Source organism: Choloepus didactylus, chromosome 23 (assembly GCF_015220235.1).
Source record: "Choloepus didactylus isolate mChoDid1 chromosome 23, mChoDid1.pri, whole genome shotgun sequence".
NCBI lineage: Eukaryota > Metazoa > Chordata > Mammalia > Pilosa > Megalonychidae > Choloepus > Choloepus didactylus.
Genome location: NC_051329.1, coordinates 18,516,905 through 18,530,743, shown reverse-complemented (window position 1 = coordinate 18,530,743; position 13,839 = coordinate 18,516,905). Strand labels below are relative to the sequence as shown.

The window sequence follows — 13,839 nt, the reverse complement described above, 5'->3', positions numbered from 1 at the left end:
CCAAGTGTCAGCGCTGGGTTCTTACAATGGCTGGGGACCTTCTGTGCTTGGCGGGGAGGTGTCTGCTCTGCAGGGTGATGGGGGGAGCCACACGGTGGCCAGAGCTTGCTGCTGTGCTGGAGCCAAGAGATTGGCAGCAGCCTCTTCCAGAAGGGCAACATTGTCTAAATTGGTTATTTCTTCCAGTGGAATGGCTATTAAGGCCATTTTCTAGGACTACAGAGCCGGAAAGCTGCTTGAGCAAACAGGCCATTTTGAAAGGATGACTCAAGAACGGATTACTGAGTTCTTCTACAATGCAACTAACCAGGAAACCAGGTCAACTTAAAATTTCCATCATCCGTTATGAAAAGGCCACAGGGAATTTAAAAGTGTACATTTATTTGGAGGCAGGAATTCAGATCAAGGTAACGTAAAACACAAATACTTCTATTTTTAACTAGATGCATTTTTTAAATATCTGCAAGGTAAATTTTCTCTTATTTTTTTAGTTTGTTAGCATAAACTTTGCTTGACCCAAACATTGGTTTTGGCAACTGGTGATTTTCACATGGTTCCTCTTGCTTTCATTATTTTCCAATGACGTTATCTGACCACAGCTGGAATTTAACTTGCAGAATTTGACATTGCTTGTGACAGAAGCAATAGTTGCAGCTCGGCTCCTCTTTTCCGTTTTACTACCGGGCATAAATCTGCTATAAGGTCGTAACTGTAAGAACGAAAATAATTCAGAAGATGAACAAATGTAGAAACCCTTCCTTCCTTGTAACACTGGGGAGAAGTCTGTTAAATGCCAACTGTTTCAGGTACTGCCCTGAGGAGTCCTGGTTCCATGGAACACTGCAAAGGTGTAAGTAAGGATGGTTTGATTCCAAAAAGAACACATCAAGAACGGTTCTTTGGTCTCTAAGAAACCTCAGAGAACCAGCCACCAAGTTGCTCAGCCACTCCGTAAAATGAGGCCTGACTTTCTGTGCTGCTTCTCCTGTTTCCTAAGCACAAAATTAAACACCGTGTTTTTTGCACTTACAATTTAATTTTCATCAGACTGAAGATGTTGGATGCATAGAAAATTTAATAACTATGAAACTTTAGGATTTGGAGACTTAAGCCAAAAAGAGATAATTTGCTTAAAAGGATGTTTGTCTTCAGAATTGGGTCTCCTGGATGTGGTCTGTTAGGTGTTTCAATCAAGAAGGGAAGAGACGAAAACTTGATCAAAAGGAGTTTTATTGTCCGGCCGTGTGCAGGTGGGCTGAAGCCAAACATGGTGACAGCCCCGAACCAGGGGAACAGTAGGGCTTATAAAGGACGGTTGGCAGAAAGTTCTTTGTTCAGGGATGGGGAGGTTGGCAGGTTTAGGTTTGCAGTCTTTCAATGGCCACTTTTGGGAAAGGGGGTAGTGGCAGCCTTCCATTGGCTAGTTTTGAGAGTGGGACTTGGGAACACGAAAGTTTAAAATTTTAAACATTTAGAATTCCTAACAGCAGTGGTGGTGGTTTATTGTAGACCTGCAGGGTTCCTAGTGTGGGGGGTGGTGGTGGTTTTATCTCAAACTTGCAGAATTCCTGGGGTAAGGGCCCAGGGCCTAAACGTAACATTCCAGACTTTCTCTTTTATTTTTCTAGGGATGTTGAGGGACACAGGTCTGTCCTTCTGTATCTGCTTCAAGACTGATGGGGGGCATAGAGTTGTCCCTACTGTCCATTGTGGGGTAGTGGCTGGTAAGGCTGTTCTCGTTGAAGGAGTAGCCTGGTTTGTCACGGCTTGAACAGTTCTGTGAATAAACCTGGTTAGAAGTTGTAAGGAACAAGGTCCCAGAATGAACGCAGAGGAGATGAGAAGTAGGATAGGAGAGAGCTAAGCTAGGATGTGTTGTTAGCTGCATTTTCTTTAGCTCATTTTATGATGTCTACATTTTCTTTTGAAGTTTTTAAGCTCTCCATTGCTTAGTTGGTTGTATTTATGTAAAAACAGCAAGTTTTGTTAAGCAGAGTACAGGTTTTTCCCAGTTTGGCAAGGGAGAGGTGGGGTAAAGGCTTGAGCTTGAAATTTTTTATCTACTCCCACTATGGGACAGGTTTTAGAGGAGAGAGGGATGGAGTGAGAGTGAAGACAGCATAGGTGACTACCGTAGTAATTAAAACATTAACAGTCTTACCATGTCAAGAGACACCTGGGGCTCGACGACCTTGATGTTCTTTGGTGATATCCAGGGAGCCCGTTTGTCCTGGGCCCCTTCAGTCCTGGTTGGGGGTGGCCAACGGCTTTTAGAGAGGCCTCGCTCCCCTTTGGGGGCTCAGTGCACCCTTGGGCCCAGTGTTCTAGCTTCCCGCACCATGGACAGGGCCCTGGAGGCTCTCGCCATCCTCAGGGCTCCTTTTGGCCTTGGGGCCGCTCTCGTTTCCAGTGCCCTGTCTCTGCATTGATGACAGGTTCCTGGTGGCTTCTGCCCCGAGTGGCCCTCAGGTGGCTGATTACCATTTACAGCTAAAGCTGTGAGCCTCGTCTTATTCCAGTCCCTCCTTGCTCTCTCCTCCTCTGCAGTCCGGTCCCGATTATTAAAGACAGAAAAGGCAGATTTATAAAATTATTCATAGGTTTTGAGGTCACAAGGATATATAGTTGCAGTTTTCTCCTTATGTCTGAAGCTGACTGTCCCATAAAGTAGGATTTTCATGTGACTTATTTTTTTTTTTCATTTTTATTGAGATTGTTCAGGTACCATACAATTATCCAAAGATCCAAAGTGTACAATCACTTGCCCCTGGGTACCCTCATACAGCTGTGCGTCCATCACACTTAATTTTTGTTCAATTTTTAGAAACTTTTCATTACTCCAGACAAGAAATAAAGTGAAAGATGAAAAAAGAAAAAAAGAAAAGGAAACTCTAATCCTCCCCTATCCCTAACCAGCCCCCCTCAATTGTTGACTCGTAGTATTGATATAGTACATTTGTTACTGTTTATGAAAAAGTGTTGAAATACTACTAACTGTAGTATATAGTTTGTAATAGGTATATAGTTCTTCCCTATATGTCCCTCTATTATTAACTTCTAATTGTATTATCATACATTTGTTCTGGTTCATGGAAGCGATTTCTAGTATTTGTACAGTTGATCATGGACATTGCCCACCATAGGATTCAGTTTTATACATTCCCATCTTTTGACCTCCAACTTTCCTTCTGGTGACATATATGACTCTGAGCTTCCCCTTTCCACCTCATTCACACACCATTTGGCGCTGTTAGTTATTCTCACATCTTGTTACCAACACCCCTGTTCATTTCCAAACATTTAAGTTCATCCTAATTGAACATTCTGCTCATACTAAACAACCACTCCCCATTCTTAAGCCTCGTCCTATATCTTGGTACCTTATATTTCATGTCTATGAGTTTACATATTATAATTAGTTCCTATCAGTGACACCCTACAATAATTGTCCTAATGTGTCTGGCTTATTTCACTCAGTATATTGCCCTCGAGGTTTTGTCATCAACCCATTTTTTTTTAATATGGTTTTGTTCACTCACCATACATTCCATCCCAAGTAAATAATCGATGGTTTTCTGCATGGTCATACATTTATGTGTTCATCACCTTCACCATTATCTATATAAGAGCATCTACATTTCTTCCACAAGGCAGGAGGGAGAGTCAAAGAAGGTAGAGAGGAAAAAAAAAAGACAGCTAGGAAGCAGCAAAAGGAAAAATAACCTTAAATCAAGGTAGAATAAAGAATCAGACAATACCACCAATGTCACGTGTCTAACATGCCTCCCCTATCCCCCCCTCTTATCTGCATTCACCTTGGTATATCACCTTTGTTACATTAAAGGAAGCATAATACAATGATTCTATTAGTTATAGTCTCTAGTTTATGCTGTTCGCATCCCTCCCCCAATGCCTCCCCATTTTTAACACCTTGCAAGGTTGACATTTGCTTGTTCTCCCTCGTAAAAGAACATATTTGTACATTTTATCACAATTGTTGAATACTCTAGATTTCACCAAGTTACACAGTCCCAGTCTTTATCTTTCCTCCTTTCCTGTGGTGTCTCACATGCTCCCCACCTTCCTCTCTCAACCGTATTCATAGTTACCTTTGTTCAGTATACTTAAATTGTTGTGCTACCGTCTTCCCAAATTGTGTTCCAAACCACGCACTCCTGTCTTCTGTCACCCTGTAGTGCTCCCTTTAGTATTTCCTGTAGGGCAGGTGTCTTGTTCACAAAGTCTCTCATTGTCTGTTTGACAGAAAATATTTTGAGCTCTCCCTCATATTTGAAGGACAGCTTTGCTGGATATAGGATTCTTGGTTGGCGGTTTTTCTCTTTCAGTATCTTAAATATATCACACCACTTCCTTCTTGCCTCCATGGTTTCTGCTGAGAGATCCGCACATAGTCTTATTAAGCTTCCTTTGTATGTAATGGATCGCTTTTCTCTTGCTGCTTTCAGGATTCTCTCTTTGTCTTTGACATTTGATAATCTGATTATTAAGTGTCTTGGCGTAGGCCTATCCATATCTCTTCTGTTTGGAGTACGCTGTGCTTCTTGGATCTGTAATTTTATGTCTTTCATAAGAGATGGGAAATTTTCATTGATTATTTCCTCTATTATTGCTTCTGCCCCCTTTCCCTTCTCTTCTCCTTCTGGGACACCAATGATACGTACATTATTGTACTTTGTTTCATCCTTGAGTTTCTGGAGACGTTGCTCATATTTTTTCATTCTTTTCTCTATCTGCTCCTTTGCGTGTAGGCTTTCAGGTGTTTTGTTCTCCAGTTCCTGAGTGTTTTCTTCTGCCTCTTGAGATCTGCTATTGTATGTTTCCACTGTGTCTTTCATCTCTTGTGTTGTGCCTTTTATTTCCATAGATTCTACTAGTTGTTTTTTTGAACTTTTGATTTCTGCCGTATACATGCCCAGTGCTTCCTTTACAGCCTCTATCTCTTTTGCAATATCTTCTCTAAACTTTTTGAATTGATTTAGCATTAGTTGTTTAAATTCCTGTATCTCAGTTGAAGTGTACGTTTGTTCCTTTGACTGGGCCATAACTTTGTTTTTCTTAGTGTAGGTTGTAATTTTCTGTTGTCTAGGCATGGTTTCCTTGGTTATCCAAATCGGGTTTTCCCAGACCAGAACAGGCTCAGGTCCCAGAGGGAAGAAATATTCAGTATCTGGTTTCCCTGCGGGTGTGTCTTAGTAAATTGCTCCACCCTTTGATGCCTTGGGTCACTGTGCTTTTCTGCCCAGCAGGTGACGCCTGTTAGCCTATAATTCTTGACTGGTGTGAGGAGGTATGGCCGTGTTCCCCCAGGCTCTGGGGTCTGGTTCTGAATGGAAAGGGCCCCACCCCTTTCCTCCTAGAGAAGACAGAGCCCCCAGGTGGAGGTCATTAGCATTTCAATGGTCTTGCTCTCTGCTTGTGCTGTCTCCACCCTTCTCCGCTTCACAGCCCTGGAAACTGAAAATGACTGGGGCTTTCTCCACTGAGCCGAAAAAGAAACAGATATTCCCCTTCAGACCCAGTCCAAGGCGACTCTCCGGCTCTCCCAGGTCAGTCGTCACCCAAAGCCTGTTTTTTGGGGATGCGTACCTGTAGTGAGCAGTTCACACTCGCTACTTAAAACCCCAGTTGGAGCTCAGCTGAGCTATATTCGCTTGCTGGAGAGAGCTTCTCTCTGGCACCAGGAGGCTTTGCAGCTCGGGCTATGGGGTGGGGGTCTCCTGACTTGGATCCGCAGGTTTTACTTACAGATTTTATGCTGTGTTCTCGGGCATTCCTCCCAATTCAGGTTGGTGTATGATGAGTGGATGGTCTTGTTTGTCCCCCCTGCAGTTATTCTGGATTATTTACTAGTTGTTTCTGGTTTTTTGTAGTTGTTCCAGGGGGACTACTTAGCTTCCACTCCTCTCTATGCTGCCATCTTGCCCCTCCCCTCCATGTGACTTATTTTTATCTTCTATTAAGCAAGTAATTATATATAGTCCCTTGCCTCCAGATTTTATTGTTCCTCTGATAGTTTTAGGCCGAGTCTTTGCTAGGGAGAGCTTCAGTCCCAGCCCTATACTGTGTGGGCTGTTTCCCTTGCAGTTTATTTGCATGTCCTTGGGCCTCTGCTCAGATCCTCTGCTTTTTCTCAGGAGTGCAGCAGGAGGAAAGAATAACTTAAATGTTTCCCCAAGTAAACTCATTAAGACTAGATTTTGAATTCCTCCATAAATTGGGAGGGTTTTCAGAAAAGTTTCCCAATTTTCTCTCACACTGTGCTAAGTCTGTTACAGAAAAAGGGTCATGGATCCTTTTAGTTCCCATATTCCCATTTGCTATAGGTCTGGTGGGCTCAGATGCTAGGTTTAGGGGATTTTTATTCCTGAGCCTTTTTGATGCTTTAAGTTGTGGAGACCTGACTAAAACGGGTGATCCAAAATCTGCTTCCTTTTTTTCCTGAGATTTAAGGATTTATTTATTATTTTACCTTTAAATAACATACTTTACAAGCTCCATTTTACCTTTAAGATAACATACTTTACAAGTCCCCTCATGGTCCTATCCTGATAGAGGATTATAAAAAGTTGGACATATGGAATTTCAGACTATTTCCCTTTTCTTTTGCAAAAAAAGATTCAATTGGTGTACGGTGTTAAAGCCAAGAGTGTGTTTTGTGGTTATGAAAATCTTCCCACCTTGTAACCAGGAGCTACTGCTAGGGTGGCGGCAGCTGTCACACCCGCTTCCCTCCTTGGAGGATTAGGGTGTTGAATTTCTGTTGGTACGCACAGCTTTCAAGAATGGCCAGGCATTATTAAGCAGTGGTATGGCTAATTTTTACCATTCTGAATACAGAAATAAATTTCCCTTTTTGTAACTTTCTGTATCCATTTTAGGTTTTGTTCCACATTTTAAAATAATCTACTTTCCTTTTCCTTCCAATAAAAACATCTCATTCCCTTTACATGTAAGTTATTAAAACAATCTTGGAAACTGCTCTTAAGCAAGCATTTTATAATGTACTATTACCATTAAAATTAAACTTGTTAGAATAATGCTCAATACTTAAAACACTTTAGTTAATTCATTATTGAAACAAATACATAATCTTTTAACAAGAATTCCAAGGATAGGAGTGGGACATTTTGGGATTATTAAGGAGTGAGAAAAAGGTATACTATGGAGGGCATAAGGCAGGGGAGGGGTTTGCAGGGGCCTAGAGATTATAACATCTATTCCCATAGTAGAGACTGAGAGGCAGGTCAGTGGCCTGGAGAATTGAGGCATAGTGGAGAAGTGGCTTCCATGTTTAACGGGAAGGAAACATTTTTACCTGTGACTGAGAGTGTCACCCATAGTTCTGTCAGCGTGATGGTGGTGACTGGAGCCCTTTCAGTACCCAGGCATTTTCATTTGTCCACAGAGAGCTCCAGGAGATTGGGGATCTCCAGCCGTGGATTGGCTTGGCTTTGGGAATCTGATGTTTTCCAGCCTGGAGGGGCCTGAAGAGCAGTTGGACTTTCAGTGGTGTTGCTGTTTGCACAGTGGGCAGCGCTCAGGAGGAGGTTTGGCAGGAACCAAGTTGTTGTTTTTTTTTTTTTCCTTTAAGGCTTTTGCTAGTAATTGACACACCTGCTTTTTAGAGTTAGCCTTGGCTTTTGTTTTCTGCTCCTGCTGAGCATGTTCCAGGTTTCTATTATGAAACACCTTGAAGGTTAGGTTTTTAGAGTATGTGCCTAGGCGCTCTTTAATTTGGGAAAGGTCAGAAAGAGAGGAGGGAACATGGACACAGATGGGCCCCTCTGGTCCAGACACTCGCGCAAGGGGAAGATAGGCTGAGGTTAAGAGTAGAGGTCCTTCGTGGGGAAGGAAAGGAGGGTTGAGACTCTGAGGTGGAATCTGTAGATGGGGGAGGGCTGTTTACTGGCTGTGGTTTAACAGCAGTTTTAGCTTGGCCAGGAGGGGCTGCGTGAGGAGGAGGAGAATTGAGAAGGTTTTTGGCAGGATTGAAGAAAGAGGAGGAGGAGGAGGAGAAGGATTTGATGAGTGGAACAAGTTTGGTAGAGAAAAAGGAAGAGAGAAGGCGCGTCTGTGCAGGTTGAAGAAGATCTGGACATATAGGACTTCACTCCATTTGTCAAGATGCTGACAAGAATTGTCAAGGTTAAAAAGAATTTGGGAATCAAGGGTTCCGGGTTTTTTTGCCAGGTTGATCCATTATTAAATTTGTATTGTGGCCACGCAGCCCATTAGAATGAGGGAGTTTGGGGTAAGGAGAAATCCCAGCTCTCAAGTTTAGGGACAATCAAGAGGGCCCTCCCCACCCCCCCCGAGAGTCCCCAAACTCCAGAGAGTGACGGGGGAGTGGATGGAGGTGTCCCACTGTCCTCCTCACCCCTAGGGCTCACCTAGTGCTAGGATTCCCGTGACTGTTGTCCCGGACAACACAGGAGACTGCCAGAGAGACAAAAGGTGCTTTCTCCTTACCCTGGGGTGGTGATTTACCGGTGGTGGGTGTTGAAGTCAGGCAAGTGGGTTCCAACCTCCTTATGGAGGTTTTGTCTCATTTCTCAATTCCTGGGTTTCGGCACCAAAATGTTAGGTTTTTCAATCGAGAATTGTCCGGCCGTGTGCAGGCGGGCTGAAGGCAAAGATGGCGACAGCCCTGAACCAGGGGAACAGTAGGGCTTATAAAGAAATGGTTGGCGGGAAGTGCTTTGTCCAAGGATGGGGAGTTTGGCAGGTTTAGGTTTGCAGTCTTCTTTCAGTGGCTACTTTTGGGAAAGGGGGTAGTTGGCAGATTTCCATTGGCTGGTTTGAGAGTGGAGGCTGGGGAGCAGGAAAGTAAAATTTTAAACATTCAAGATTCCAAAGGGTGGGGGTGGTGGCTTATTGTGGACCTGCAGGGTTCCTAGGGTGGGGGTGGTGGTGGCTTCATCTCAAACTTGCAAAATTCCTAAGGCAGGGGTGGGGTAAGGGCCCAGGGTCTAAACCTAACATGATCCACTTTAGAAAACATTTCATGCAGCTTCAAAGCTAAAGGGTGATATCTAGGCCTGCAGGGATGGGACCAGCTAAGGTTTTGCTTTCAAGTACAGCAATTTAATTGGCCTGTTCAGTGGTTCTAAACCAGGGGTGGTTCTGCCCCCTCCCTCCTGGCAACATGTAGCAATACCTGGAGACATTTTTGGTTGTCACACCTGGGAGACAAGTGCTACTGGCATCTAGTGGGTAGGGGCCAGGGATCCTGCTCCACATCCTATGATGCACAGGACAGCTTCCCAACCCCCAACTAAGAATTATGTGGCCCAAAGTGTTAGCAGTGCTAAGGCTTAGACGCCATGGCCTGTTCTAGTCCAATTTCTTGCCATTTAAATATTGCTTATGATACCTGAAGCCTGAGAATTGTGGCACCAGGCAGTGTTTAGATGAGAGAGATTTTGTCACTTGCCTGATCAACAAATGCCACTGTTTATTTTCCTGAAGCCAGGCAGGGGTGGGGGGAAGTAGTGGAAATATGGTACTGGGTTGATCATCTTGTCTTCCCTTCTTTCCTGGAGTCTACCAATGATTCATGGAGCTCTGTTTGGCTTTACTGTACATAATTAAGCTCTCTTTCAGAGGACCACAAAAAGGAAAAATAAAACTGACCCAGATCAGCACACATCTGGAGCTGACTCCTGTGTTCTTACTTGGCTGCCCTCTCTCGAGTGTTCCAGGTGGGATAGGTGAGTTCTCTCTGGGGGGATTTACAAGTAGCCATGAGGGCTGGTGTCCTCATCCAGGCAAAGGCGTTTGTGGTGGCCTTGAGGGCAGAGCCCGGCAGTTCATCCCAGAGATAGTGACCAGAACCCCAAGACGGCTCTGGCTGCTGCTCCCGGTTTTAAGATCCTTTCCAGTTTTTGACTCTCATCAGTGACAATTCGTGGGAGGACCCTGTGGATGTTTATATAATGAGCTGGGATGATTTAGGTTTTAGGAGAACATGCATGTGTGTTCCTAAGTTCTTTGTTTTCTCCTGAAGATGGTTACAGTTGTTGGTGTTCCAAGGCCGAAGGCCCTAGATAATGTTTCTCCACTAATTGCTGATGGAGATGCTCAGGAGAAATTCCACAGAAGCTGGGTGGAGGGTCTATGAAAGGTGCATAGACCTGGGTCTTCAACAAGACCACACTAGTGGAGGGTCAGACATCAGGGGATAATCCAGTGCATGCTTCAAAATGAAATCCTGCACTTTTAGGATAACTGAGTAAGACAGAAGGAAATTTTGATTTTTGCTTAAGTGGTTTAGTCCCTGACCTCAACCACAGAGGTGTATTACATTGATGTTCCAGGGTTTCTCTTGGGCTTTGACGTCCTGCAGTTTTTTCTAATTGAGCTGGTTGAGCTGCTGCAGTTTTTGTATCCCCCCTACTTGCCTTCAGGTTTGTGGCCTGTCGCATCATACTGTAAAGGTTTCATGGCTCCTGGTGTGAAATGAAAGGAGCCCAAGGGATCATCTAGTGAAGGAAATCAGGCTAAGAGAGACTAAGTGATTTGTCCAAGGTCACATAGCCAGTTGGCGGCTGAGCTTGTTCAAGAACCCTGATCCCAGTCTGGTGTCCACTCTCTGGTAAGGAACGGCCATGGCAAGTGTGACCTGGTGCCCTGGTCTTGGAGCTCTATGGGCTTACCTCCCCTTCACACCCACATGGAGTAAAGCCTGAGGGAAGTAGGTAAGCCTGGCCTGGCTCCTTTGAGCTTTGCTTTCAGTATTTTGATATATGGTTCTTCTTACCCTGAAACATTGTTTTTACATGTCAAGGCCTTAACTTTGGCTCCAAAGCTTCATTTGTATGTTAATTTCCAGAGGGAAAAATATATCTTCTTTCAAAAGCAATTTGAGTTAAGCTTTAACTAACTGTGTGATTGGTCCTCACCCACCCATAAAGGAAATTATAGTGGAAAAAGCATTGCCTGGGTCACAAGACAGCTCAGGTCTCTAGTTGGCTTTGCCCAGTGATTTGGGCAAAGCAGGGATTTCCTTTTTGCAGCTATAAAATAATCTCCATTACCTTTAGCTTCTTGAGGAGAAAGCCTCTTATTTGAGTCTGTGGGCAGTCTTTAAGGACAATGGACTTTTCTAATGTGTTGCTCTTTAAAGAAAATGAAATATTTTTCATCTATAAAAAGTGGAAGAGGCTGTGTTGGACCTCATGCCACAGGCTTTGTGGTCTGTGCTGGCCTGCCCTCTTCTCCCTCAGGAGTTCTTTTCCCTGGTAGTCTACATGTTTCCTAGGCTTTGGAGGCCTCCTACAGGGTTTACTGGCTCCAAACAAGTTCTTACACTGGATTTTCAGCTTGGGTTTTTCTGCACTTTGTGGGGAGAGCTAATTTGCATACTGGATTTTCTGACTTCTTGCTGTTTCCACCTGCAGCTGGGGCCGATGGCTCCCCTCTGAGCCCCCACTCAGCCCAGCAGCACTGTTCTGGGCTAATTCGTGCAGGGTGCCTCCTGCCTCCTGCCTGGGTTTGGGGTTGACGAACAGCTGACTCCCCCTCCTGTCCCAACCCCTCTCTGGGCTGTGCAGCTGTACCCACAGCTCACCAACCGGGCAGTGGTTTCTTTTTTCTTGTGCTTGAGTATATCCCTTTTACACGTTTAAGCTTAGCTCTATATTTTAAATTGTATTTTAAAAATATTTCATCCAGTTTTGGAAATAGGAATTTTGTTTGTTTCCTTAGTCTCCAGTATCTTTTACCTCTTAAAATCCAGGGTCCACACGTCACTTGGGCTTTCAAGGTCACACAGGTGATTTGCTGTCTTGGACTGCTTTCCAGGCTACGCTCCTCCTCAAGTGGACCAGATGACCAAGAGATCCACTTTTCTGCTAAGTTTGTGTTTCATAATGCCTGGGAAGAAAAGACTTAAAGGTACCACTCATACCTCCCATCTTCATGTTCACATTCATCCTTGTGTTTGTTACTCACTGAGCCCCTTTCAGCTTAAAAGAGCACAGCTTTGTCTTCCAAGAAGGTCCCATTATCATGGGCTCTCCTGAGTGGTGCTCGTAGACAAGCAAGAGGAAGCAAAGCCTTGGACCTGGGAGTGAAGCCAACCTGCCCCCCCCCCCCCCCGGAACTTTCCCTGGTTACCTCTCCTCAGCTTCTTGTAGTTTCAAAGGGGCTCAGTTTTAAAGACCCCCTAACAGGCTTCCACTCTCTGTATGGGGGATGGGTGAGTTGAGGGGCTGGCCCCGCAGCCCTGGGGCAGCTGTAGGAGTCCTGTCCATTCACCCAAGTGCCACTTTCATGTAAAATGAAAATGATTGACAAGCACTGGACGAATAAACCTCTAGGAGAGTTCCAGGTGACTAAATAAAATCAAAGCTTTATTGAAACCTGTATGACAAGGTGACAGTAATTCAGTATTTTGAAACAATAAACAAAGGGTACCCCAAATTCAGGATTACCAAATCAATTGTGGAAACCAGAGACCTCACTGCTCACTCATGCAGGCAGGGGATAACACTGCATCTCCTAACTCGGCAACAGGAGCAGGAATCTCCGTGGGAACGGAGCCAAGGTAAAGATACCCAGTTTTCTGTTTTGGCCCAAAAGACATCACTGGAGAAGGGTGCTGTCAAGTTCTGAATTCCTTTCAGAATGAGGAACAGCAAATGCCACAGCCTTCTTTGCTAACTAGGAGTAGAGGTCTTGGGCAAGGTGACATAGAAAAGTAAGATGGGGGGGTGGGGTGAGGCTTCTCTGAAGTTTGCCTAGTAATACTGTCACCTCATTATGATTGGAATAAAAAGGCTGGAGAACCTTCCAGCTAATGGTCAGTCCTCAGGATCATCCAACTTAATGGAAAAATCCAGCAGCAGTTTAAACAGTCTGCTCTGAGAACATATTACTGCTAAGCACATTTTTTCACATGATCTATATTCTAGTCGTGGTGATTTAAAAATTGCCTTACAGTGTGCACAGAGTAAGGAACAAAACTTTGGAAATTAGGTAGGTTCTAATTTCTATAGAAATTTCATCTCCCTGGAATAGAGAATGAGAGATAATTTATTGCTTTTGATTGCAAAGGTCATATAAGACCAACACTAATTTACTGAAACCCCACAGCTGGGCCTCAAAAGGGACAAGTGATTGGCCTTAAAAGTGTACACACAATTAGAAACTTGTATTGCCTTGGCCCCTGCTTCCTTGATTTTTACTAGCAACATAGCTAGCATATGTTTTTGGTTTAAGAAAAGTCTCCACGACCAGTTTAGAGGATATAAATTTAGAATGATGATGTCCCAGCGCAGTGTAGTGCAGGGGCTACACATTCTCCTGTTCCCTTCCTCCACCCTGATGACCCCCAGGCTCATAGCCAGTGATACGAGGACTGTTACAGACTGAGGCTCTTTAGGACCTAGGGCAGGTATGAAATGTCTTATAGAGAATGTGAAATGAGAAGTGTACAATCCAATCCTGCTAGTGTAGAACACACAAGGATCCTGGGGCCCACTGTCAGTGCCCAGCTCTTCATATGGGCTTGTAGAGCAAGGTGGTGACATACTTTTTCTTGTACCGGTGAGTTGCACTCAGCACCATCACTCCATCCTAAGAAAGAAGGCAAAAAGTATCAAAGGCAGGAACTTGCTTAGCTGATTAGAGAGGGTCTGAAATACAAGAAGACACAAGGCTCTCAATGGTGCTTAATAAGAACACAAACTCCAGGGCCTGCCTTCAGAACCTGGACCTGGAGGTCTGGGTCAGGTCTGGGAAGCTGCCCTTGAAGGCAGTACCCGGATAATTTGGATGTTAAGGGTCCTCAGATGACATTTGAAGGAGCACAGCTCT

The 13,839-nt window shown here is 44.3% G+C and overlaps 1 protein-coding gene and 1 long non-coding RNA gene across 4 annotated transcripts in view; one reads left to right on the top strand and one right to left on the bottom strand.

Annotated features, from left to right (window-relative positions):
• Positions 1–191: 191 nt before the first annotated feature.
• Positions 192–12,727, top strand: LOC119519186. Of its 3 annotated transcripts, none has more exons than XR_005213975.1 (3): positions 192–407; positions 9,625–9,731; positions 11,759–12,727. It is a non-coding gene; the product is annotated as an uncharacterized LOC119519186 (long non-coding RNA). The 3 variants fall into 3 exon arrangements; XR_005213974.1 differs by having other exon boundaries at positions 10,428–12,727; XR_005213976.1 differs by lacking the exon at positions 192–407 and adding an exon at positions 643–850 and having other exon boundaries at positions 10,428–12,727.
• Positions 12,352–13,839, bottom strand: part of PRKAB1 (protein kinase AMP-activated non-catalytic subunit beta 1) — a 63,445-nt gene continuing 61,957 nt past the window's right edge. The window contains exon 7 of the mRNA XM_037816694.1: positions 12,352–13,599. Coding sequence (XP_037672622.1) covers positions 13,522–13,599 — 78 coding nt within the window. The 3' untranslated portion in view covers positions 12,352–13,521. The remainder of the gene's footprint in view (positions 13,600–13,839) is intronic.